This window comes from Microcaecilia unicolor, chromosome 9 (genome assembly GCF_901765095.1).
Source record: "Microcaecilia unicolor chromosome 9, aMicUni1.1, whole genome shotgun sequence".
NCBI lineage: Eukaryota > Metazoa > Chordata > Amphibia > Gymnophiona > Siphonopidae > Microcaecilia > Microcaecilia unicolor.
Window position 1 is genome coordinate 49,717,047 of NC_044039.1, and position 25,791 is coordinate 49,742,837.

General features: G+C 47.5%; 1 protein-coding gene across 4 annotated transcripts in view; it reads right to left on the reverse strand.

The window, feature by feature from the left end:
* Positions 1-2,308: 2,308 nt before the first annotated feature.
* FOXM1 (forkhead box M1) overlaps positions 2,309-25,791 on the reverse strand; it is a 133,384-nt gene continuing 109,901 nt past the window's right edge. For all 4 annotated transcript variants that reach the window (XM_030213878.1, XM_030213879.1, XM_030213876.1 and 1 more), the window contains 2 exons: positions 4,761-4,942; positions 2,309-4,324 (listed from right to left, as the gene is read on the reverse strand). In XM_030213878.1, coding sequence (XP_030069738.1) covers positions 3,344-4,324; positions 4,761-4,942 — 1,163 coding nt within the window. In that variant the 3' untranslated portion in view covers positions 2,309-3,343. The remainder of the gene's footprint in view (positions 4,325-4,760; positions 4,943-25,791) is intronic.

Here is a 25,791-nt window from a genome sequence, read left to right on the forward strand (position 1 = left end):
CGTCTGAAAATAACAAGAAACAGCATAAGAAGTGTCAAAGCAAATGCAAGGCGCAGATTAAGAAGGCCAAGAGGGAGTATGAAAAAAAGATAGCATTAGAGGCAAAAAAACATAGTAAAATTTTTTTTCAGTATATTAAAAGCAGGAAGCCGGCAAAAGAATCGGTTGGGCCGCTGGATGACCGAGGGGTAAAAGGGGCAATCAAGGAAGACAAAGACGTAGCGGAGAGACTGAATGAATTCTTTGCTTCGGTCTTCACCGAGGAAGATTTGGGTGGGATACCGGTGTCGGAAATGGTATTTCAAGCGGACGAGTCGGAGAAACTTACTGACTTCACGGTAAACCTGGAGGACAGTTCGGCAAACTGAAGAGTAGCAAATCTCCTGGACCGGATGGTATTCATCCTAGAGTACTGATAGAACTGAAAAACGAGCTTGCGGAGCTACTGCTAGTGATATGCAACTTATCCTTAAAATCGAGCGTGGTACCGGAAGATTGGAGGGTGGCCAATGTAACGCCCATTTTTAAAAAAGGCTCCAGGGGAGATCCGGGAAATTATAGACCGGTGAGTCTGACGTCGGTGCCTGGGAAAATGGTAGAGGCTATTATTAAAAACAAAATTACAGAGCACATCCGAGGACATGGATTACTGAGACCAAGTCAGCATGGCTTTTGTGTGGGGAAATCTTGCCTGACCAATTTACTTCAATTCTTTGAAGGAGTGAACAAACATGTGGACAAAGGGGAGTCGGTTGATATTGTGTATCTGGATTTTCAAAAGGCATTTGACAAGGTACCTCATGAAAGGCTACAGAGGAAATTGGAGGGTCATGGGATAGGAGGAAATGTCCTATTGTGGATTAAAAACTGTTGAAGGCTAGGAAACAGAGAGTGGGGTTAAATGGGCAGTATTCACAATGGAGAAGGGTAGTTAGTGGGGTTCCTCAGGGGTCCATGCTAGGACCGCTGCTTTTTAATATATTTATAAATGATTTAGAGATGGGAGTAACTAGCGAGGTAATTAAATTTGCTGATGACACAAAGTTATTCAAAGTCGTTAAATCACAACAGGATTGTGAAAAATTACAAGAGGACCTTACGAGACTGGGAGACTGGGCGGCTAAATGGCAGATGATGTTTAATGTGAGCAAGTGCAAGGTGATGCATGTGGGAAAAAAGAACCAGAATTATAGCTACGTCATGCAAGGTTCCACGTTAGGAGTTACGGACCAAGAAAGGGATCTGGGTGTCGTCGTCGATAACACACTGAAACCTTCTGCTCAGTGTGCTGCTGCGGCAAAGAAAGTGAATAGAATGTTGGGTATTATTAGGAAAGGTATGAAAAACAGGTGTGAGGATGTTATAATGCCGTTGTATCGCTCCATGGTGCGACCGCACCTTGAGTATTGTGTTCAATTCTGGTCGCCGCATCTCAAGAAAGATATAGTAGAATTGGAAAAGGTGCAGCGAAGGGTGACTAAAATGATAGCGGGGATGGGACGACTTCCCTATGAAGAAAGACTAAGGAGGCTAGGGCTATTCAGCTTGGAGAAGAGACGGCTGAGGGGAGACATGATAGAGGTATATAAAATAATGAGTGGAGTGGAACAGGTGGATGTGAAGCTTCTGTTCACACTTTCCAAAAATACTAGGACTAGGGGGCATGCGATGAAACTACAGTGTAGTAAATTTAAAACAAATCTGAGAAAATTTTTCTTCACCCAATGCATAATTAAACTCTGGAATTCGTTGCCGGAGAAAGTGAAGGCGGTTAGCTTAGCAGAGTTTAAAAAGGGGTTGGACGGTTTCCTAAAGGACAAGTCCATAAACCGCTACTAAACGGACTTGGAAAAATCCAAAATTCCAGGAATAACATGTATAGAATGTTTGTACGTTTGGGAAGCTTGCCAGGTGCCCTTGGCCTGGATTGGCCGCTGTCGTGGACAGGATGCTGGGCTCGATGGACTCTTGGTCTTTTCCCAGTATGGCATTACTTATGTACCCACCATAAAAAGTGCCTGGCTCACAATATTAGCCTGTGTGGTGGTGATAGGAGAATCTGAAGGATCTTATACAATGTAATGAATATCTTTAAATACCTTTGATTATAAATGAAATCTTTGTGAGCTGGGTAATACCTGTTTGAAATAAGGGAGAACATACAAGAAAATGGAAGGGGTCAATTTCAGAGATAGAGCAACAGACTAGGAGTTCTACACTTCCACGTGATCCCTAGAAAAACAGAGAATGACAAATAAAAACACACCTAGTTCAATCGTATTAGTTTACAATGTAATAAAGTGACATTTTTAATTAAAAGTTCATTTATAAGAATTTACAGTATTTACATAAAAATGAAACCCCACCCAGAACCAAAATTAACAAGCTAGATGAAATAGGAAAGATGATGTATTTTTTGAGAAAGTTCCCTGGGATACTGTCACCCCTTATCCCCTTCATAACAGAGAATGGCACTTTGGTTCACTATCACAGTGTTTTGCAGCTATGTCCCAGAGCCACGTCACTCAGAGATACGCACAACAAATATGCTTGAGATATATTTGCAGAAATTGAGGACTCATTGATTATATTTTATACATACTCATCATGGCTACCCTTAAAACCAGATTGGTCCAATGATGTGAAGTGTGAAGGCTAGTACCCTGCTTGTCCTTGGAGAAACATTGCATTACTGTCCGAGTAAAGGATTAAATCTGCACATGGGCAGATGTTAAAACTACATAAACCATGAAACAACGGGTATTGCACTGGCCAATGCTGGGAGCCCACAATTGTTTCCTCATTTCTCCAGGGTAACTATACGTGAAAAACTTTTATTTTCTTGATCTGAACCAGGAGAAGATAGACAGTACTGAGGTCAAATCTTAATATTAAATATGAAAGCAAACAATACCAGTGCTCAGTGGTGAGGGTTTAAAAACTTGCGTAAAGTTATTTTTATTAAATACTGCAAGAAAATGGTGTTTGCACACGTGCTGTGCTGGCATATGGAAAGTGAGCAGGAAGAGTCTAACCTTCCTATTACTACTGGTGCAAGAATGTATCACATGAGTGCATTAGTACACTGTGCAATCATTAGATGGAGCCGAGTCTTCTTGATTGAAGTGTTAACCTTAGAGCAATGCAGATAACTTTATACTTAGAGCAATGCAGATAACTTTATAAAGAAAAGACAGCTTTGGTTACCTCTCACAGAGTCTATGTGGGTGAAAATAGTGTTAAATAACATACTCTCCCCTCCTATTTGTGATGGGCTAAGCTCTAGACTAAGTCCCTAACACTGATTTATCTTAGACAAAGTTGCTTCAGCACTGCCCAGTTTCTATCTCAGTTCAGGAATGAGCTGAGACCAACTAACATTGTCCACCCCAAACTCATCATCATCTTCCAGGCCAGTAAAACTAATATCCAGTAGAATTTTGCTCAGGCTGTCATTCATGGTGTCCAGGACTAGCCCTTCTGTCAGGGACCGATTTCCAGAGCACCCAACATGCAACTCCTTTGAGCAATGTTTGGCAGAATGAGGTGCAGAGGTAGGTGAACTGGTCAGAGGTCCAGAGATCATTTCTGGTGACTTGGTGTTGAGAAGCTCCCGTGGAGAATCAAACAATGGAGTATCTTTAAATGGGGTGCCAGCAAAACCAAGTAACCCTAAGCTGTCCTTAAAAGGGGTAAGCAATGATTCATGTGGTCCCTGCACTGGGCTGAAATCCAGCAGGCTTTCTTCCCTAGTGGAAGGCCCAGTTCTGTAGAGTTCAGAGCTTCCAACCTGAGAAACAGTACTAACTGGTTTGCTGGGGGTGGAAGAGGTTGGCAATTTGCCAATTTTCTCCTTAATGGGTGTTTTAAAGGCACCCCCTTCTTCCTGGGGGCAGTGCACTGCTAATGTAGGCTCAAAGGGCTGAGTTTGTTGTAGAAAGGAAAAATCCGAAGCTAAGCCTGAATCTGAGTCATTGCACTCTGGGAACACCAGCACTGGCTCTTCCAGGCAAGGTAAAATTAAGCGTTGCTTCCTCCGGGAGCTGCTTGGATGCTTCTCTAGCAATGTTGTTGGGGATTCTATAGTAGTGAACAGATCTTCTTCCTCTATATTGGGAAACGTTTCTTCCTGTTTCACAGTGGCAAAGAAAGTCTCCTCTCTCATAGTGGTAAATACTTCCTCTTCCTGTTTTACTGCAATGAAAGGATCATTCTCATTCATGACAGTAAACTCTTCTTCCTGCTTCACAGAGATGAAGGGATCCTCATCTCTGACAAATGCAACTGGTTGAAAAGGTGATGGCTCATCACCAGCCACAGGCGCCTACAATTAGAACAAAAAGAATTGTTAAAAAAAAAAAAAAAAAAAAGAGGTAATTTTGGCAAAGAGCAGAAAATGCCTAAGCGATAATGTGCAGTCTTTGAATTAAATCCCAGCATTGAGGAAGAACATAACCACAGTAATAGATGATGGCAGTTTAAGATTACTTGGCGGTCTGCCCAATTATTCCAGCTGATAGCATTTTCTGTCTTTTTCTATAATAGGAGGAAAAGGACTAGGTGGACTTCTCTTACCACCCCCCCCCCGAGTTGAGGCAGCTAGATAATTACTTCAGTATGCACTGTGTGTAGTCAGGGAAACCACTGATACCAGTGATAACACTGCCACCAGAGCATCCAGCTCCAGATCAGTCCTTAAAATATATTTAAAATGGAACTTGTGAGCTTTAAGGAACAAGCAAGTTAACAGAAATAATGACCTTTGGAGCAATCCGCACACGCTTGCTGCTTTTCCCCAACTCAACATTGGAGTTGGAGGGTTCTTGGGATGGGGACTGGGTGACCTTTGCGGATGGCTGCAGGAGAAGTGACGGGTTTAAAGGAAACTGGATGGGAACCAGGTAGGAGCTGACACGTGGAAGCAAGGGCTTCATCCTTCGTTCTAGAAGCGAAAGAATCGATCAGAACATAGAAAAACAGTAAGGCATACAAAACAGGCACTTTAGGGATATGCATGTTAAGTACACATTTGGTTCATTTGGGCATTTTAAAAATTTTAGTGAATGCAAAATCAATTGTATGTGCATTAACCTACCAACTAACATGTATATAAATGATTTATGCATGTAAAGAGTTCCAGCATGTACAAAAAGCTCTTTTTAAATCAACGTATAAACAAATTTAAACACTCAAAATTGAGAAACAAATGCACCGAAAACCAAAAATTGTTTTGTTTGTGTACATCCCCAGCATACTTCCTCTTCTGCCAAAGCAATGGCAGCTGACCCGAACCCTTCGACCACCCACAACAATTAAATTCAGACCTTCACTCATATGGCGTTTTCCCTCAACACTAACTGACAAGCCAACCTACTTTCTCCTTTCATGGTCTGCGTCTCATATTTCTCTGGTTAAATTTCACACTAGTTGAGCTTTCCCATGTTGACTCCCTACCACTGAAGCCACCTGTTTTGTCTTTATGATATTCAGGCTCCAATGCTCAGAAGCAAATGCAGGCACTAGAGGCCATTAGCGTCGGGCTAGCGCCAAATGCTCAGAGCTAGCAAGTACTTGAACCAATGAGCTTGCTGGCTCTGAGCGCAATAAAGCGTGCAAATGCATGTAAATTAGATGATTTGCCATTCATCCCCAATGCACAGAGGACAGTGCGCCAAACAAGGGCACTCCTGCTGCAAACCCTACGCCAGCTTAGAGCTGGCGTAGGGCTTGCAAAGCAGCCCAGTCGTGTTCAGCTCATGTTCTGTAAAACAGCCACCCAAAACCACCAAAATAGCTAGGCAACAACAGAATCCAGGGCTATAACAGAGGGATGGAAGTAAAAGCAGAAGTTAGCAGTGGACTGGCACATGTTCACCACTGTAAAGCCCGGTGCAGCTCACTTCCATCCAGCTGGGTACTGCTCCTGATCTCCCTGCTTTTGAAAGAAAAGGCTTTGCGACTCCCTCCACGCTGCTGGCCATCAGGTTAGCTCCTGCTTAGGTAAGCTCTTATTGTGCAATGTTAGTAGAAAGGCTTAGACAGCTCAGTACAACCTAGGGTTGATGTCGCTCATGAGTACTATTAAATGCTGTCGGCAGCTCTTTCTCCCTCTGGTGTTTTGGGCATGCACTGAAGAGCTGTGCTTAATGTATAACTCTTCAAGCACATGTGCCATACTCTGTCCTCCCAATGAGCTCCCTAATGCTCAACACTATGAGCATGCCTATATTTGCATCTCATTAGCGAGTTGTTCTTCTGTGTTGATCTGGCAGTATTTCTCTGGCGCTGTTCAGTACAGCGCCAGAGTTTTGAGCATCTGGCCCTCAGTCTGGCTCATGCTTTCAGTTCAGTTTAATACTTAGGGGAGTGCTGCCTCCAACCAGGTAACTATTAACATCTTGTGACTTGCTGTCCATTCCCCCAATCTTGTAATTCATACTATATCCCCTCATTCTATAACAGAGCGCTTACATTTTAAGCAACACGTACATGCTAAAATTTATAGAATACTAGCACTTATGCATGCGAATGTATATTTATGTGTGTAAATATTAGCAGAATGCTCAGTGCTTTCTATAATTTAAGTGTGCACATTACTTAGCTTGTAAATGCAGGGATGCATTCAGAGGGGAGAGGCATGGGTGGGTCTAACATTTACATGCATAAGTGCCTCATTTAGGCATGCCCACTCAGACTTAAGTGGGTGTGAGTAAATATAGGTTTGGTAATGTTCACTTGTGCTAGTATTCTATGACATCTGGGCACACAGATGCCATTATAGAATTGGTGCTCAGCATCAATGTGTCTAAATTGTGGCACCAAGTTATAGAACTTCCCCATTACGTAGCCAACTGCTTTGTCATGACAACTTAACATGTAAAGCCCTCACGTAAGAGTCCCTGAAAAAAAAAAAAAAAAAAAAAAAAAAGCCAATACTAGAACCTATTCATACGATGTCCAAACAACTACCCCAGCCTTGCAATTTGTTCCCACCATAGTCACTGAGCGCCTCAGAATATGCAGTTAACCAGTCAAATGAGACGGTACAACTGGACATTAAACAAAAATCGCTTACCAAAGAATTTATTTTAAAATAAACACAGTGACTTTTTGGAAAGTCACTTTTATAAAGGAGAGAGACACTATGTGCATAACTGAAATAGAGCAAAGATACTTACCTGTAGCAGGTATTCTTTGAGGACATCAGTCTTTATAGTCTCACAATTGGGTAACGCGATCCTGCATTGCCCTGTCTGAAGCTTGTAGCAAGCTAAAAAACAAAAGCTTTGTGGGGAGCAAGTGTCACTCCACCGCACATGCACAAGTGCCTTCCCACCTGCTGCGAGAGCGCAGTTACTGCAGTTAGCTACTACAGCATAAGAAAAAAGTAAATACAGAGACAACTCCAAGGGGAGGCAGGAGGGTTTGCGAGAATACAAGGCCTGTGCCCTCAGAGAATACCTGCTAAAGGTAAGTATCTTGGCTTTCTCAGAGGACAAGCATTAATTCTCACAATTAGGGTAACCCTAGCATCCAGGCTTACCAAAAACAACAAACATTGGTCAATTGGGCCTTGCAACATCGAGGACATAACTCAGATTAACCTGAAACTATATACAAACTGAATGAGACTGCAACCCAGAACAGAATAAAAACGGGTCGGGGTTGGGATTCTAGACCCCAAACAAATTCTGCAACTCTGTCTGCCCCAACCGTCCGTCATATTGGGTATCCTGCTCAAGGCAGTTAATAAGATGTGAATGTGTGGACTGAATACCACGTCCAAGCCTTGCTTCCGACACTGTGAGCCGTGACATGACCCTCCAGGGAAAGCCCAGCCTGGGCATAAATGAAGGAAATGCAATCTGCCAGACAATTAGGAATTCAGCAGCTCAAAAGGAGCTTTTATCAGCTGGTGAGAATGACATTAAGGTCCCGACAAAGGCGGATGCAGAAGAGATCTCTCGTTCTGTGTGATGAGAGTCGAAAACACTCCAAATCTCCACGGTTCTTCGGAGGATAACTCCAGAAGAGGGAACCAGATCTGCTGAGGCCAGTAAGGTGCGATCGAGATCATGGTCTTGCTTGAGTTTCAGCAAAAAGTCTTCCCCACAAGAGCAATGGGAGGATATGCATACAGAAGCCCTGTCCCCTAATGAAGGAGAAAGGCATCCGATGCTAGTCTGTCATGGGCCTGAAGCCTAGAACAGAACTGAGGGACTTTGTGATTCATTTGAGTGGCAAAGAGCATGGGGCACCGAGGAGGCAACACCCATATTGAGACTTGTGTGGTTGCAAAACCCTGCTCAGCCTGTCAGCCAGATTGTTGTTTCTGCCCGCCAGATAAGTGGCTCGAAGGAACATGTCATGCTTATGAGCCCAGCGCCACATCTGGACAGCCTCCTGATAGGAGTGGAGGAGTGGCCTAGTGGTTAGGGTGGTGGACTCTGGTCCTGGGAAACTGAGTTCGATTCCCACTTCAGGCACAGGCAACTCCTTGTGACTCTGAGCAAGTCACTTAACCCTCCATTGCCCCAGGTACAAATAAGTACCTGTATATAATATGTAAGCCGCATTGAGCCTGCCATGAATGGGAAAGCTTGGGATACAAATGTAACAAAAATAAAATAAATAAAGGTGGCGTGATATGGTGCCCCCCCCCCCCCACTTGTTGGTTTAATACATGGCAACCTTATTGTCTGTTTCAATGGGCACAATTTGGTGAGACAGTCAATCTATTGAAACCTTTAGAGCATTTCAGATCGCCCAGAAGATTGATCTGAAGACCTGTTTCCTGGGCGGACCAAGCTCCTTGAGTATGAAGCCCATCCATATGAGCTCCCCAACCTAAAAGAGATGCATTTTATTTATTTGCTGCATTTGTACGCCACATTTTCCCACCTAATTGCAGGCTCAATGTGGCTTACATTATATTGCAAAAGGTATAATCATAAATAGAGTAAGGGTTTGGTCTAATTTAACATATTACTGTGTAAGAAATTAGATAAATAGGTCAGCAGAATGATTTATATAGCACAAAACAGGCAAGATATAATGACCAATAGTGATAATATGATTAACATAATCAAATTAGAAGGGATCAGTATTAGTTGGTTTAGATATAGAATGGAATCAAGTCATTAAGGAGGATTCTTATTGTAAGTCTCTTCAAACAGGTGCATCTTCAATAACTTCCGGAAGGCTGTCAAGTCACACGCTGTTTTAATAGCATTCGGTAGTTTATTCCATGATTTTGTGCAGAGGTATGTGAAGGTAGATGCGTGTAATGATTTGTATTTGAGTCCTCTGCAATTGGGGTAGTGGCATCCGTCGTCAGCACCTTTTTCGGCTGAGGAATTTGGAATGGAAGTCCCAGAGTCAAATTGGTTCAAAAGGTCCACCACATAAGAAAGCGAACAAACTCTGGGGACACTCGGATGACATCTTTCAGACTTCCTGTAGCTCGGCACCACTGAGAATTCAGGGTCCATTGGGCTGACCTCATGTGAAGGCGTGTCATGGGTGTTATGTATATTGTGGACACCATGTAGCCAACAACCTCAACATCTGCTGAGCTGTGACCTGCTGTGAGGCTCGAACCTGAGAAGCCAGTGCACCTAGTTTCTGCTCTCGGCTCTGGGAGAAAGTCTCGAACCTTCTGTGCATTGAGCAGGGCTCCAATGAATTCCAGTCACTGAGTAGGGCGAAGATGGGTCTTGGGGTAATTTAAAATGAACCCTTGTAGCTCTAGCACCTGAATAGTCCTCTGCATGGATTCCCGAGTACCGTCCTCCAATGTGCTCTTCACCAGACAATCGTCAAGATAAGGGAACACATGGACTCCCAGTCTGCATAGCGACACTGTGACTACCATTAGACACTTGGTAAATACCCTGGAAGTTGACGCGAGGCCAAAAGGCAACAAGTGGTCCTAGTAGTGGTGCGTTCCCAGCCAAAATCATAGATACTTCTGGTGGGCTGAAGAATCGGGATGCGAGTATATGCATTCTTTAACCAGAGAGCATAGCCAATCATTTTCCTGAATCATGGGGAGAAGGGTGCTCACGGAAACCATCCTGAACTTTTCTTTGACCAGGAATTTGTTCATGGTCCTTAGATCTAGGATGGAACGTATCCCTGTTGTCTTCTTTTGCATGAGAAAGCACCTAAAACAGAAGCCCTGCCCTTCCCTTCCTCCGCTGGCTGGTTCGACTGCATGGGCCTTTAGAAGAGATGAGAGTTCCTCTGCAAGTACCTACTTGTGCTGACAGCTGTAGTAATGAGCTCTCAGTAGGCAATTTGGAGGCTCAACGTCAATTTGGGGCATATCCAAGTCAGACTATTTGGAGAACCCACCAGTTCAAGGTTAAAAGGGGCCACCTTCCGTTGAAATCTTCAGCGGAGCACCAGGGGCCTTTGATGCACACTGTTGATGAGAACGAGAGTGCTGGGGTTGAGCCTGAGCAGGGAGTAGTAGGCACCCCTCCTCGATTTGCCAAAAAACCTCCTAGATGAGGAGGCAGATGCAGAAGGCACCAGGTGGGACAGAGAAGAGATGGTATCAGTGTATTTCTTGATTTGGTCAGCAAGGTCCTCAACCTTCTCTCTAAAAAGGTTATCCCCTGGCATGGGGCATCCACCAACCTCTGCAAAACCAAAGGCTCCAAGACAGAAACATGCAGTCATGAGAGTCTGTGCATTGCTATACTTATTTATTTATTTGTTGCATTTGTATCCCACCTTATCCCACCTCTTTGCAGGCTCTAAGTGGCTTACAATACATCATGAATAGTGGAAGAATGTTAGTTAATAAACATTTAGTATTGCAGGGTTTTGGTCAGCATGATGATAATAAGACAGAATAATAGTGTACAAGCAGATATTAAGAGACAAATCTCTGGGCAGAGATCCTGGATACCACGTCAAAAGTGTCGTAGGTGCCCCTGGCCAAGAACTTATGACACACATTCTGCTGCTTGGACAACCGGCATACCGACTCAACCTGCTCAGTGGGAGAGAGCAAGCCAAATCTAGCAACTTGTGCATCCAGTCCCCCCAAGTACACGCTCGTGAACAGCAGGTAAGATTGTCTACGGGACACGAGTATTGAGGCCTCCCAAAAGAGTCCAGGTCTTACCTTCTCTGCCTGGGGGTGGGCACTGAGGTATAGTTTCTAGAACTCCTGGCTCTTTTGAGGGTGGATTCCACCACCATGGAATGATGAGGCAACTGGGGCTTACCAAATCCAGGTGTGCTGTGGATCTGGCAGGACAGGGACCAATAGAGAGGACTCCTAATTCTGAACAAGGACTTCCTGGAGTACCTCATGAAGAGGGATAGTCACAGCCTCTCCTAGGAGGAGATTCGTAGTTCAGGACCTCGAGCATCTTGGCCCTGGATTTGTTCTCCACCTCCAAACAAAATGGAATGGCCTCAGCCATTTCTTCACAAAAGATGTAAATGAAAGACTCTCCGGAGATTTTCTCCTTTTAAAATGAGAGCAGGATTCAGAGGGGATGCCATAGGACTCATCCTCCAAAAAGTACCTTGGATCCTCCGACTCCCAGGAATGTTCCTCACTAGTGTCAGACAACAACTCCTCATGAGAGGGCTGAGACCAAGCCTGCCTTGACTTAGAGGAGCCATGTCCTCAAGAGGGACGCCGAGGAGGTACTGGCTTCGGTGGCAGTCAACACCGGAGCCACATGCGACACCAGCATCAGAGGTTGCACCGCAGGCTGAAGGCTAAGCGGTGCCGCAACAGGAGGCAGGGAAGGCGCAAGCACCCTCGATGCACACCAATGTAAAAGGCCATCCAGAAGCTCAAGAAGCCCCAGATACGCTCATCAAGGGCCAACACAGGCTGCAGAACTGATGGGAGCTGGGTCCTGGCTGCTAGGAGACTGACGCATCAGCACCTCCTGGATGGAGGGGGCAGTCCTTAGAGCGCCCAACGCTTCTCAGGTGCTGAATCCATTGACGTCCCGGAACTCCCAGCATCACGTGACAAGGATGATCGATGCATCTTGGCCTTTGCCCAAAGCTCAGCATTGAACCTCATGTTGCTTTGAGGTTGGGTTCCATGCTGAACAGTCCTGGGGGCCCTGCACAGTAGCTGGTGTTGAGACAAGTGGAGACCCACTCGATGCATTACTGCTCCAGTGTCATGAAGCCCAGAAGTAGCTATGCAGACCGATGCAGCCCTTGATATCGACATCACTGACCTTGAGGAATCGGACCAATCTCCAAAATTCCTCTCGCACTGAGACGCTCTGGCAACCTGGGTCCACTTCTTCAACCGAAGACAGAGGACACAGCAAGGTTATGGTCGGTCCTAAACACTGAAGACACCAAGAATGGGTGTCTCTGCCAGAGATGGTCCGATTGCAGCAGGTACAGCGCTTGAAGCCACTGGGAACTTGAGTGGACATGGATGGAAAAACCTCCTCAGCCAAATCAAACAAAAATGGGCAAGGCACCAGAAAAATACATGGGAAAACTCAGCCAAAGTCAAGGCCTAAATGCATGGAAAAGTAAGGAAAATTAAATGTGGGGAAAAATAGAAACTAAGAATCTAAGGGAAGGAAAAAAGGAAACCAGAGAACAGGGACACCAAAAAACTAAGCCAAAAAGCACCAAAAATCTCTCTTTCAGATCAGATGTGAAGAGATGCCACAAAAGCAGTAGAAAAATAATTACGGTAACCACGCTCTTGCAGTGCACAGGAAGGCACTTGCGCATACGCTGTGGCGCGAATCTTTTTTTTTTTAAGCTTGTTGCAAGCTCCAGATCGTGCAATGCAGGATCACGTTACCCAATTGTGAGAATTAATGGCCTGCTTGTCCTTGGAGAATGAAAAGTTTTGTAGCTAATTGATCTATATTGAGAACATGAGCCTTCTGATAAGCATACAGTGCAGTAGCAACTGCAGTCTCTGATCCCCTGTCCTGTTCTTTTGACTCTCTCTATTTGTGTGGTTGGTGCAGAGTACATGAACACAAGCAAATATAAGGGCTGCAGCCAAGCAGTTCTGTCCCTGGACTACGTTAGGATATCTCTTAGATCACAAGAGGTGGCTTTTCTCTAATGGCAAATAAGTGGTAAGTAGATTTAACATGTTCATCCCACATACATTCTATAGGAAATCAAATACAAATTTACAAGTTTCATAGTGCAATAATGGTAGAATTGTTCGAGGAAACATTTAAAAAACTGGAAGGAAATTCTTCTTACCTGAAGGTCCAAGCGAGGCTCCCTTATACAGAACTGAAGTGGAAGATCAATGTTAGTATGAAATGTTGGATAGTCAAGATAATAAAAGAAGCAGAGAGGCAGATGCCCAAGGGGTGAAAGGAAGAGCACATGGCAAGCAAATGGTCATAGGTAAAGGAGGTGCGCACATTAGGCAAGTGACAAAGAGGGAACACATTCCCATGGATCAAGGGTTCTTAATCAGTGGTGCCTGCACCCCAAGGAATGTGGAAAAGGGTCTTGAAATCTGAGGTACTTTACTGAAACGTTCTAGACAGAATGAAGATAGTTATTAGGACAACTTTCAAAGGAATTTGCCCAGAACAGCAGCAGACTGAATGCATGTGATGATGTGTGTGTTGTGCTGCCAAAACCAGTTTTGAGCTTTGAGCATCAATGCTTTCACTAATGGTGATGAAACGCAAGGGGTTTTTTTTTCCTTAATTTTTAACGTCATTTGAACATTTCTTCTCCAGTTTGCACAATCAGGTCTTCATGATAAAGGCTGTGACCTAATGACAAATTACTGAACTGTTGCAATGCTTATGAATGAAATGTTTCCTACTACCTATCATTTCTAAATGGTCATATTATTCAATAACATCATGTACAATTTATGTAGCATTGTATCTTTTAAGTGTGTCTTCTTTGGTAGTATAACTGTGTACTACTTGGAAACAGCAGCTAAAAGTTAGTGACATATGTAGATGTCAGTAGTCACTAATGGACACGTGGTTTAGAAAGAGTGCGAGGGTTTCATTGATTAGTTAAAGGGGTGTGGGAATAAAAAAAAAAAAAAAAAAGGTTAAGAACCCCTGCCATATACGTATAATAAGAGTGCAGCAGGTGAGCAACAAAAAGGCAGGAAAGGAAGACAGTGCAGAATGAAAGAAGGAACACGCAGCAGTCCAGAGGATGTGGTGGATGTCAATATTATGGATATACAGGAAACCAACAAGAGGAGTTAAGGGACTACATAGCTCCAGGATATTAGGAGAAGTTGATTCCATTCTGGTTTTCTAATGCCAGTCTTAAAGCATTCTGGAGATTAAAGTTGTTTTTCCTATTCTAAAATCAATACTATAACACCCTGAGTGCTCTGAGATAATCTGAAAAACATGAATATATAAGAGAACAACAGGAAGCAGCACTGAAGGGGTGCTCCATCCTCAAACTTAAAAATAATTTATTGTAGACACAACTGAGGGAAGATGATAGAAGAACACAGATCAATCAAAAGGTGTAATGAAAATAAACAGGGTATAATTATTTCTTATGAAGGCAATTTTCAAAACTATGTAGGTTATTGTAAAGCCCATGGGTATTTTCACTGGTAGACTTTGCACTCTCTCTCTCTTTACTATGCCCTTGCTTGAGTTTTTAAAAAAAACTTTGCTGTGATTTGTGCAATATGCAGTATATCAAGATACGGTAAAATAAAGTGAAAGTATACTAGTATCTTCCCTTTTGAAAGCTGCCTAGGGAAAGGAGTTTCCTTTTCTGTGGTTGCTTTTTCCCTTCAGAATATTACATATAAGTTTGAAAATGCAGAACTATTTGCATTGTTCTTTTTTTTTTTTTAATTAACCTTGTACTTCCTGAATTCATTTAATGATCATTTCTGTAGTGCTTCAAGATGTATGCAAATTCTTCTTCCTGAGGAAAAAGAGTGGACAGTCTGCAGACAGCCTAGTTATCCAAGTAAACTGACTTTTGAACAATTGCCCTGTAATTTTCAGATATCCTGAAAACCAATTTTCAAGAGGAAACGCCCTATGGAGCTTCCCTTTAAAAATTGAACTACAGAAGTGAGACTCACTTCTCCCCAAAGGGCTTTCAAAACAAAATCTCTATGCGTGCTCTTGCTCCTGTCCTAATTCCTTGCTTCTTCAGCCCCAGGTACAATTAGTGGTTCTGGGACCAATGTTGGTAGGTTAACTCACATGAGGAAAGGTAAAATTATGCCTTACCTGATAATTTTCTTTCCTTTAACACAGCAGATGAATCCACGAACTAGTGGGTTAAGTCCGCCTACCAGCAGGTGGAGATAGAGATAAACAAACTAAAGGCAGTGATGCCAGACGGCCAGCTCCTTCCTCAGTTAGTATGTCATTCGTAAGCATTTGCCAAGGCCAAATATATAAAAACAACAACAACCAGAAACTATCCTCACTATGAAAAACAGAGAACCAAATAAGAACTTCGAAATAACTGCAACTTGATCCAGAAATCGGAATCCTTTCCGTGTTCCCATATCTGTCAGAACTCTGCAAAAGAGAACCCAGAAGGAAAAAAATAGCCACACTGCATGGAAAATGAAAAAACAGTCAGCTAAACTAGGAAGGGATCCTGGATTCATCTGCTGCGTTAAAGAAAAGAAAATTATCAGGTAAGACATAATTTTAACTTCCTTGTCACTTGCAGCAGATAAATCCAGGCACTAGTGGGATGTACCAAAGCACTCATTAAGTAGGGTGGGAAGCCGATGCTCCCCGCCCCAACACTCCTGCCCTAAAACTCGCATCTTCCCGAGCAGACATGTCTAGCCTGTAATGCTCTGCAAAAAGTATGACGGGATGCCCAAGTAGCTGCCCGACAAATATCTTCCAGAGAAAGGCCTCCGCCCAAGAAGCTGCCTGTGCCCGAGTAGAATGCGCCTTCAGGGCCACTGGAGACGCCCACCCTTGTAGCAGATACGCCGCTCCAATGGCTTCCCTAATCCAGCGAGCAATGGAAGCCTTAGAAGCTGCTTCACCTCTTTTTGATCCCGACAAGAGCACAAAGAGATGATCCGAGCGTCAAAACTCGTTAGAGATCTGCAAGTACCGAAACAAGGCTCTCCGCACGTCCAGGAAACATAGCGAGGCAAACTCCCCCGGATAATCCTCTCTTCGAAAAGACGGAAGATAAACCCCGATTGACATTGAAAGCCGAAACCACTTTAGGTAGAAATGACGGCACCGTCCGGATCGACACCCCGGCTTCAGAAAACTGTCAAAAAAGGATCTCTGCAACAGAAAGCCTGAATTTCAGAAATCCTCCTAGCTGAAGCAATGGCCACCAAAAACACTGTCTTAAGTGTTAGATCCTTCTCAGAAACCTTATTCAACGGTTCAAACGGTGGGGCCTGGAGGGCTTGCAACACCACATTCAAATGCCACGCCGAGCACAGCTGCCGCAGAGGAGGCTGAAGCAGAAGATCCCCACGTAGAAAACGGACCACATCAGAGTGAGCTGCTAAAGAGGAACCGTCCAGTTTGCCCCTAAAACAAGCTAGTGCGGCCACCTGCACTCGAAGGGAATTATATGCCAATCCCTTTTGAAGACCATCCTGAAGGAACTCCAGAATAACTGGAACGTCTGCCCGAAAAGAAGCTTCAACACACCATGCTGAGAAAGCTTTCCACACTAGTGCGTACGCTGCTGAAGTAGACTGCTTCTGTGTCCCCAAAAGAATGGCAATGACTGGTCCTGAAAATCCCTTCTTCCTCAGCTGCCGCCTCTCAATAGCCAGGCCGTAAGATCAAAGCGGGAGGGACTTTCCATCTGAACTGGCCCTTGATGCAGCAGATCGGGAGTCACCGGAAGTCGCAATGGTGGTTCTGAGAGTGCTCGAACGAGATCCGCATACCACGGCTGTCGGAGCCCGTCTGGGGCTACTAGAACTACCGGCCCCCGATGCTGCCCTATGCGGCAAAAAACTCTCCCTATCAGAGGCCACGGAGGAAAAACATACAGTAGCTGTTCCAGCCATGGCTGGAGAAGAGCGTCCAATCCTGTGGATCCTGGCTGCTGTTTGCGGCTGAAGAACTGGGGAACTTTGGCATTGCAAGCCATGGCCATGAGATCCATTACTGGTCTTCCCCAACGTTGACAGATCAGCCAAAAAGCCGAGTCCGACAGAGCGAATGCTACATACCTGTAAGAAGGTATTCTCCGAGGACAGCAGGCTGATTGTTCTCACTGATGGGTTACGTCTACGGCAGCCCCTCCAATCGGAAACTTTACTAGCATGCGCGGCCGTCTTCCCGCCCGAACCGGCTCGTGTTCGTCAGTCCCATATGTAGCAAGACAAAACAAGGGAAGACACAACTCCAAAGGGGAGGCGGGCGGGTTTGTGAGAACAATCAGCCTGCTGTCCTCGGAGAATACCTTCTACAGGTATGTAGCATTCGTTTTCTCCGAGGACAAGCAGACTGCTTGTTCTCACTGATGGGGTATCCCTAGCCTCCAGGCTCACTCAAAACAAACATGGTCAATTGGACCTCGCAACGGCGAGGACATAACTGAGATTGACCTAACAATTTATCCAACTAACAGAGTGTAGCCTGGAACAGAATAAACATGGGCCTAGGGTGGTGGAGTTGGATTCTAAACCCCGAACAGATTCTGAAGCACTGACTGCCCGAACCAACTGTCGCGTCAGGTATCCTGCTGCAGGCAGTAATGAGATGTGAATGTGTGGACAGATGACCACGTCGCAGCTTTGCAGATCTCTTCAATAGTGGCTGACTTCAAGTGGGCCACTGACGCAGCCATGGCTCTGACATTGTGAGCCGTGACATGACCCTCAAGAACCAGCCCAGCCTGGGCGTAAGTGAAGGAAATGCAATCTGCTAGCCAATTGGATATGGTGTGTTTCCCCACAGCCACTCCCCTCCTGTTGGGCTCAAAAGAAACAAACAATTGGGCGGACTGTCTGTTGGGCTGTGTCCGCTCCAGATAGAAGGCCAATGCTCTTTTGCAGTCCAATGTGTGCAGCTGACGTTCAGCAGGGCAGGAATGAGGACGGGGAAAGAATGTTGGCAAGACAATTGACTGGTTCAGATGGAACTCAGACACTACCTTCGGCAAGAACTTAGGGTGAGTGCGGAGGACTACTCTGTTATGATGAAATTTGGTGTAAGGGGCCTGGGCTACCAGGGCCTGAAGCTCACTGACTCTACGAGCTAAAGTAACTGCCACCAAGATAATGACCTTCCAGGTCAAGTACTTCAGATGGCAGGAGTTCAGTGGCTCAAAAGGAGGTTTCATCAGCTGGGTGAGAACAACATTGAGATCCCATGACACTGTAGGAGGTTTGACGGGGGGCTTCGACAAAAGCAAACCTCTCATAAAGCGAACAACTAAAGGCTGTCCCGAGATCGGCTTACCTTCCACACGGTAATGGTATGCACTGATTGCGCTAAGGTGAACCCTTGAGACCAGACTCAGACAAGTGCAGAAGGTATTCAAGCAGGGTCTGTGTAGGACAAGAGCGAGGATCTAAGGCCTTGCTGTCACAACAGACGGCAAACCTCCTCCATAGGAAGAAGTAACTCCTCTTAGTGGAATCTTTCCTGGAAGCAAGCAAGACACGGGAGACACCCTCTGACAGACCCAAAGAGGCAAAGTCTACGCTCTCAACATCCAGGCCGTGAGAGCCAGAGACCGGAGGCTGGGATGCAGAAGCGCCCCTTCGTCCTGAGTGATGAGGATCGGAAAACACTCCAACGTCCACGGTTCTTCGGAGGACAACTCCAGAAGAAGAGGGAACCAGATCTGACGCAGCCAAAACGGAGCAATCAGAATCATGGTGCCTCGGTCTTGCTTGAGTTTCAACAAAGTCTTCCCCACCAGAGGTATGGGAGGATAAGCATACAGTAGACCTTCCCCCCAGTCCAGGAGGAAGGCATCCGATGCCAGTCTGCCGTGGGCCTGAAGTCTGGAACAGAACTGAGGGACCTTGTGGTTGGCTCGAGATGCAAAGAGATCTACCAAGGGGGTGCCCCACACCTGGAAGATCTGGCGCACTACTCGGGAGTTGAGCGACCACTCGTGAGGTTGCATAATCCTGCTCAACCTGTCGGCCAGACTGTTGTTTACGCCTGCCAGATATGTGGCTTGGAGCACCATGCCGTGACGGCGAGCCCACAGCCACATGCTGACGGCTTCCTGACACAGGGGGCGAGATCCGGTGCCCCCCTGCTTGTTGATGTAATACATGGCAACCTGATTGTCTGTCTGAATTTGGATAATTTGATGGGACAGCCGATCTCTGAAAGCCTTCAGAGCGTTCCAGATCAATCGTAACTCCAGGAGATTGATCTGTAGATCGCGTTCCTGGAGAGACCAGCTTCCCTGGGTGTGAAGCCCATCGACATGAGCTCCCCACCCCAGGAGAAACGCATCCATAGTCAGCACTTTTTGTGGCTGAGGAATTTGGAAAGGACGTCCCAGAGTCAAATTGGACCAAATTGTCCACCAATACAGGGAGTTGAGAAAACTCATGGACAGGTGGATTACGTCTTCTAGATCCCCAGCAGCCTGAAACCACTGGGAGGCTAGGGTCCATTGAGCAGATCGCATGTGAAGGCGGGCCATGGGAGTCACATGAACTGTGGAGCCCATGTGGCCTAGCAATCTCAACATCTGCCGAGCTGTGATCCGCTGGGACGCTTGCACCAGCGAGACGAGGGACAAGTTGTTGGCTCTCGTCTCTGGGAGATAGGCACGAGTCGTCCGAGAATCCAGCAGAGCCCCTATGAATTCGAGTCTCTGTACTGGGAGAAGATGGGACTTTGGATAATTTATCACAAACCCCAGTAGTTCCAGGAGGCGAATAGTCATCTGCATGGACTGTAGAGCTCCTGCCTCAGATGTGTTCTTCACCAGCCAATCGTCAAGATAGGGGAACACGTGTACTCCCAGCCTGCGAAGCGCCGCTGCTACTACAGCCAAGCACTTCGTGAACACTCTGGGCACAGAAGCGAGCCCAAAGGGTAGCACACAGTACTGGAAGCGACGTGTGCCCAGCTGAAATCGCAGATACTGTCTGTGAGCTAGCAGTAACGGGATGTACGTGTAGGCATCCTTCAAGTCCAGAGAGCATAGCTAATCGTTCTCCTGAATCATGGGAAGAAGGGTGCCCAGGGAAAGCATCCTGAACTTTTCCTTGACCAGATATTTGTTCAGGGCCCTTAGGTCTAGGATGGGACGCATCCCCCCTGTTTTCTTTTCCACAAGGAAGTACCTGGAATAGAATCCCAACCCTTCTTGCCCAGATGGCACGGGCTCGACCGCATTGGTGCTGAGAAGGGCGAAGAGTTCCTCTGCAAGTACCTGCTTGTGCTGGAAGCTGTAAGATTGAGCTCCCAGTGGGCAATTTGGAGGTTCGGAGGCCAAATTGAGGGTGTACCCTTGCCAGACTATTTGAAGAACCCAACGGTCGGAGGTTATAAGAGGCCACCTTTGGTGAAAAACTTTCAACCTCCCCCCAACCGGCAGATCGCCCGGCACTGACACGTTGATGTCGGCTATGCTCTGCTAGAGCCAGTCAAAAGCTCGCCCCCTGCTTTTGCTGGGGAGCCGTGGGGCTGAGGCGCACGCTGCTGACGAGAGTGAGCGCACTGGGGCTTAGCCTGGGCCGCAGGCTGTCGAGAAGGAGGATTGTACCTACGCTTACCAGAAGAGTAGGGAACAGTCTTCCTTCCCCCATAAAAACATCTACCTGAGGAGGTAGATGCTGAAGGCTGCCGGCGGGAGAACTTGTCGAAAGCGGTATCCCGCTGGTGGAGCTGCTCTACCACTTGTTCGACTTTTTCTCCAAAAATATTGTCCGCTCGGCAAGGCGAGTCCGCAATCCGCTGCTGGATCCTATTCTCCAGGTGGAAGGCACGCAGCCATGAGAGTCTGCGCATCACCACACCTTGAGCAGCGGCCCTGGACGCAACATCAAAGGTATCATATACACCTCTGGCCAGGAATTTTCTGCACGCCTTCAGCTGCCTGACCACCTCCTGAAATGGCTTGGCTTGCTCCGGAGGGAGCTTGTCCACCAAGCCCGCCAACTGCCGCACATTGTTCCGCATATGTATGCTCGTGTAGAGCTGGTAAGACTGGATTTTGGCCATGAGCATAGAAGAATGGTAGGCCTTCCTCCCAAAGGAGTCTAAGGTTCTAGAGTCCTTGCCCGGGGGCGCTGAAGCATGCTGCCTATAACTCTTAGCCTTCTTAAGGGCCAGATCCACCACACCAGAGTCGTGAGGCAACTGAGTGCGCATCAGCTCTGGGTCCCCATGGATCCGGTACTGGGACACTCGATCTACTTGGGAATGTGGGATTACTTAGAGGCTTGGTCCAGTTCGCCAGCAATGTCTTTTTTAGGACATGATGCATGGGTACTGTGGACGCTTCCTTAGATGGAGAAGGATAGTCCAAGAGCTCAAACATTTCAGCCCTGGGCTCATCCTCCACGACCACCGGAAAGGGGATGGCCGTAGACATCTCCCGGACAAAGGCCGCAAAAGACAGACACTCGGGAGGAGAAAGCTGCCTTTCAGGGGAGGGAGTGGGATCAGAAGGAAGGCCATCAGACTCCTCGTCAGAGAAATATCTGATGTCCTCCTCCTCCTCCCACGAGGCCTCACCATCGTTATCAGACACGTTCATGAACCTGTGTCTGAAGCCATGCCCGGCTCGACTCCGTGGAAACACGGCCAAGGTGGGAGCGTCGAGAGGTAGACTCCCTCGCCAGCACCGGCGAAGCTCCCTCTGCCGACGTCGTCGGGGAGTCTTCCTGGGAGGCGACTGCAGTCGGTATCGCAAGCGGCACCGATGTCGGAGACCTCACCCCGGGCAAGGGGCCAGCCGGCGCCTCACTCGACGGTACCGGAGGCGCAAGCACCCCCGGTACCGGAGGGGAAGGGCGCAACAGCTCTCCCAGGATCTCTGGGAGAACGGTCCGGAGACTCTCGTGCAGAGTGGCTGTGGAGAGACATGGAAGCCGATGCAGGCGTCGAGGTCAGAGTCTGTTCCGGGCGTGGAGGCTGTTCCGGGCTGTCCAAGGTGGAGCGCATCGACACCTCCTGAACAGAGGGTGAGCGGTCCTCCCGGTGCCGATGCCTACTGGGTGCCGACTCCCTCGGCGACCCAGAGCTCTCGGTACCGATGCGGGAAGGAGACCGGTGTGTCGATGCTTCTTTGACTTTTTCAAACGAAGCATGTCACCGGAACTTCCCGGTACTGACGAAGACGTAGAATCCAGCCGTCGCTTCCTCGGGGCCGAGGCCGAAGAAGGTCGGTCTCGGGGGGGCTGTACCGCAGGAGCCCTCAGGGTAGGAGACCCACCCGAAGGCTCACCGCCACCAGCAGGGGAATGGACAGCCCTCACCTGCACTCCAGTCGAAGCACCACCGTCCGATGACATCAGCACTAGTGGAGGTCCCGGTACCACCGATGCCGACGCAGCCTTTCGATGTCTCGGTACCGATGATGCAGAGGGTCGATGCCTCGATGCAGTCGATGCCGAGGTCGAAGGTCTTGATGCTGTCGACGCCGATGCACTCGATGCCCCTGGTGCTGTTGTCGACGAAGAGCCCGAGAACAACACGTTCCACTGGGCCAATCTCGCTACCTGAGTCCTTTTCTGTAAAAGGGAGCAAAGACTACAGGCCTGTGGGCGGTGCCCAGCCCCCAGACACTGAAGACACGACGCGTGCCTATCAGTGAGTGAGATTACCCGGGCGCACTGGGTGCACTTCTTGAAGCCGCTGGGAGACTTCGATGACATGGGCGGAAAAATCACGCCGGCGAAATCAAAACTCGTAATGGCGATATAGGCACCAAAAACAGGGAGAGAAAAAACCCGTACCGAGGTCTCAAAAAAGGCCTACCCCGAAAGCGAAAGGAAACTTACGCGGGGCAAAATCTGGAAGCACAGGAAAGGGATAAAGACCGTAAAGGTCCGTCTTTTTTTTTTTTTTAACGAAAACCGCGAAGACGCGCGAGGGTCAACTTTTAGGGGCGCGAAACAGCGCAAAACACGACCGTCCCGAGCGCGGACAAAAGAAGACTGACGAACACGAGCCGGTTCGGGCGGGAAGACGGCCGCGCATGGGCGCGCGAGGACTAGCAAAGGCCTTTGCTAGTAAAGTTTCCGATTGGAGGGGCTGCCGTGGACGTCACCCATCAGTGAGAACAAGCAGCCTGCTTTGTCCTCGGAGAACGTCCATTCCACTGCGTCCAAAAGAGTCCGGCTGAGAAAATCCGCTTGAACATTGTCTTGACCCGCAATGTGCGCTGCCGACAGACTCTGAACATGCACTTCTGCCCATCCTAGAAGATGAGACGCTTCCACTGCCAAGGGAAGACTGCAAGTGCCCCCCCGATGATTGATGTAGGCCACCGTCTTGGTGTTGTCAGAGAATACACGAACCACCTGCCCCCGCAGAAGGTCCTGAAAACTCCGCAGTGCACTTACGACTGCTCGCAACTCCAGACGATTTATCGGCCATGTCGCTTCGAGAGGGGTCCATAATCCCTGGGCTACTCAATGAAGACAATGGGCTCCCCAGCCCGCAAGGGTGGCATCTGTCACGACTACCACCCAATTGGGAGACACCAGAGAAACACCCTTCTGCAAATTGGCTGACTGGAGCCACCATGCGAGACTGTCCCTGGCCTGGCTCGACCAAGGAAGGCGCCATTGATAATCCAACAACATTGGCAACCATCTGCTCAAAAGGAAATTCTTAAGAGGCCGCATGTGAGCCCTTGCCCATGGAATTATCTCCAAGGTTACAGTCATGGAACCGAGGAGCTGAACATAGCCCCACACTCGGGGAGTGCGACGACTCAATAAGGTCCATATCTGAGAAAGCAATTTGATCCTTCGCCCCTCGGGGAGAAACACCTTCCCCCACGTTGTATCAAACTGCAAGATATTCCAGACTCTAGGAACCAGATGACTTGTCCAGATTGACCACCCAACCTAAGAATTGCAACACCGCAATCACTCGGTCAGTGACCACTAGACTCTCCTCTGCTGTAGTCGCCCGAATCAGGCAGTCGTCGAGATATGGATGCACCCGAATCCCCTCCTTCTGTAGGAACGCTGCCACCACTACCATTACTTTGAAAAAAAGTGTGTGGGGCAGTGGCCATCCCGAAAGGAAGGGCCTGAAACTGGAAGTGCTGACTGAGCACTGCAAAAATCGGAGAAATGGCTGATGGGGCTGCCAAATGGGAATGTGTAGGTACGCTTCCCTCAAATCGAGACCCGTCAAAAGATCGCCTGGTTGAACAGCAGCAATAACTGTGACAACCCCGCAAAACTGGTTTACTTTTACGAGATCGAGAATAGGCCGAAAAGCCCCTCCTTTCTTTGGCACCACAAAGAAGATGGAGTACCGACCTGTGCGCCTTTCGAGAGGACGAACAGGCATGAAACCTGCTAAGGATAGGGCCTCTCGCAAACACTGCAGAACCGCTGTTCTCTTGGCCTGCGATAAACAGCGGGACTCCAGAAATAAATCTGTGACGGGAAAGAAGAATTCTAACTTGTAGCCCTCTCGCACTACATTGAGGACCCACTGGTCCGAAGTAATTCTGGCCCACTCTGGAAGAAAGAGAGAAAGCCGACCACCGATCTGCTCTCTTCCCGAGTGGACCTGCGCCCCATCATTGGGAGGATCAAGCTGGAGCCCCCTGACGAGAGGTGGGTCCAGCCGGATGCTTCTCGTTGTGAAAGGAAGAACGCTGCCCAAAACGAGAACGCTGGAAGGCTGCGTTGGAGTGACCCAGGCGATACCGTCGCGACTCCCTGAACCGTGACCTTGAATCTCCCTGCCTGGGCGTAGACTTGGCTCTATCCTCTGGGAGACGTTGAGATTTGGAATCCCCCAAATCTTTAACAATCTTTTCTAGGTCTTCCCCAAAAAGCAATTTCCCTTGGAAAGGCAATTTAATAAGCCGCTGCTTTGAGGCCATATCCGCGGTCCAATGACAGAGCCACAGAAGATGTCGAGAGAAGACGGTCAAGGCCGTGCATTTGATCGAAGCATGGACCAAATCATACAAAGCATCCGCCAAGTACGCCAGCCCAATATCCATCAGGGGTAATTGAGGAGTGTCCGACATATCCGACTCCAAAAACGAATCCATGACAGAATGTAGCCAACTGAGACAAGCTCTAGCTGCATAAGAACTACAAACAGAAGCTTGAAGTGTCAAAGCGGCTACCTCAAAGGAAAGTTTTAAAGAGGCCTCCAGCCGTCTGTCTTGCATATCCTTGAGTGCCACACCACCTTCCACTGGAAGAGTAGTCTTCTTAGTGAGCGTCACCAGAGCATCCATCTTAGGTAGAGCAAACTTCTCTAAACGATCCGCTGAAACCGGATACAGCTGGGCCATAGCCCTGGCCACTTTCAGCCCCCCATCCAGATCCACCCACTGGGCCGAAATCAACAATAGCTTCATGTACCGGAAAGGCCTTAGAAAGTCGCCTGGTACTAGCCATCTTGGGGTTGACCGCCTGAGAAGCTGCAACCTCAGGGTCCTCTATATTCAGGGCTTCCAGCGCCTGAGAGATAGAGGACAACTCCTTCTTATGGAAAATCCTCATGGCGGAAGAGTCCTCCGGTTGGTCAGTGAGGACACTGTCCTCCACCCCCGTCTGCTCCAAGAGAGCCACTACGGAGGGAGCTGCAGGCGACTGTATGCAGGACCCCTCCTCAGACCCCAAAGAAAGCCTAGGCTTTTTAAGGGAGGACAAATCCTCTG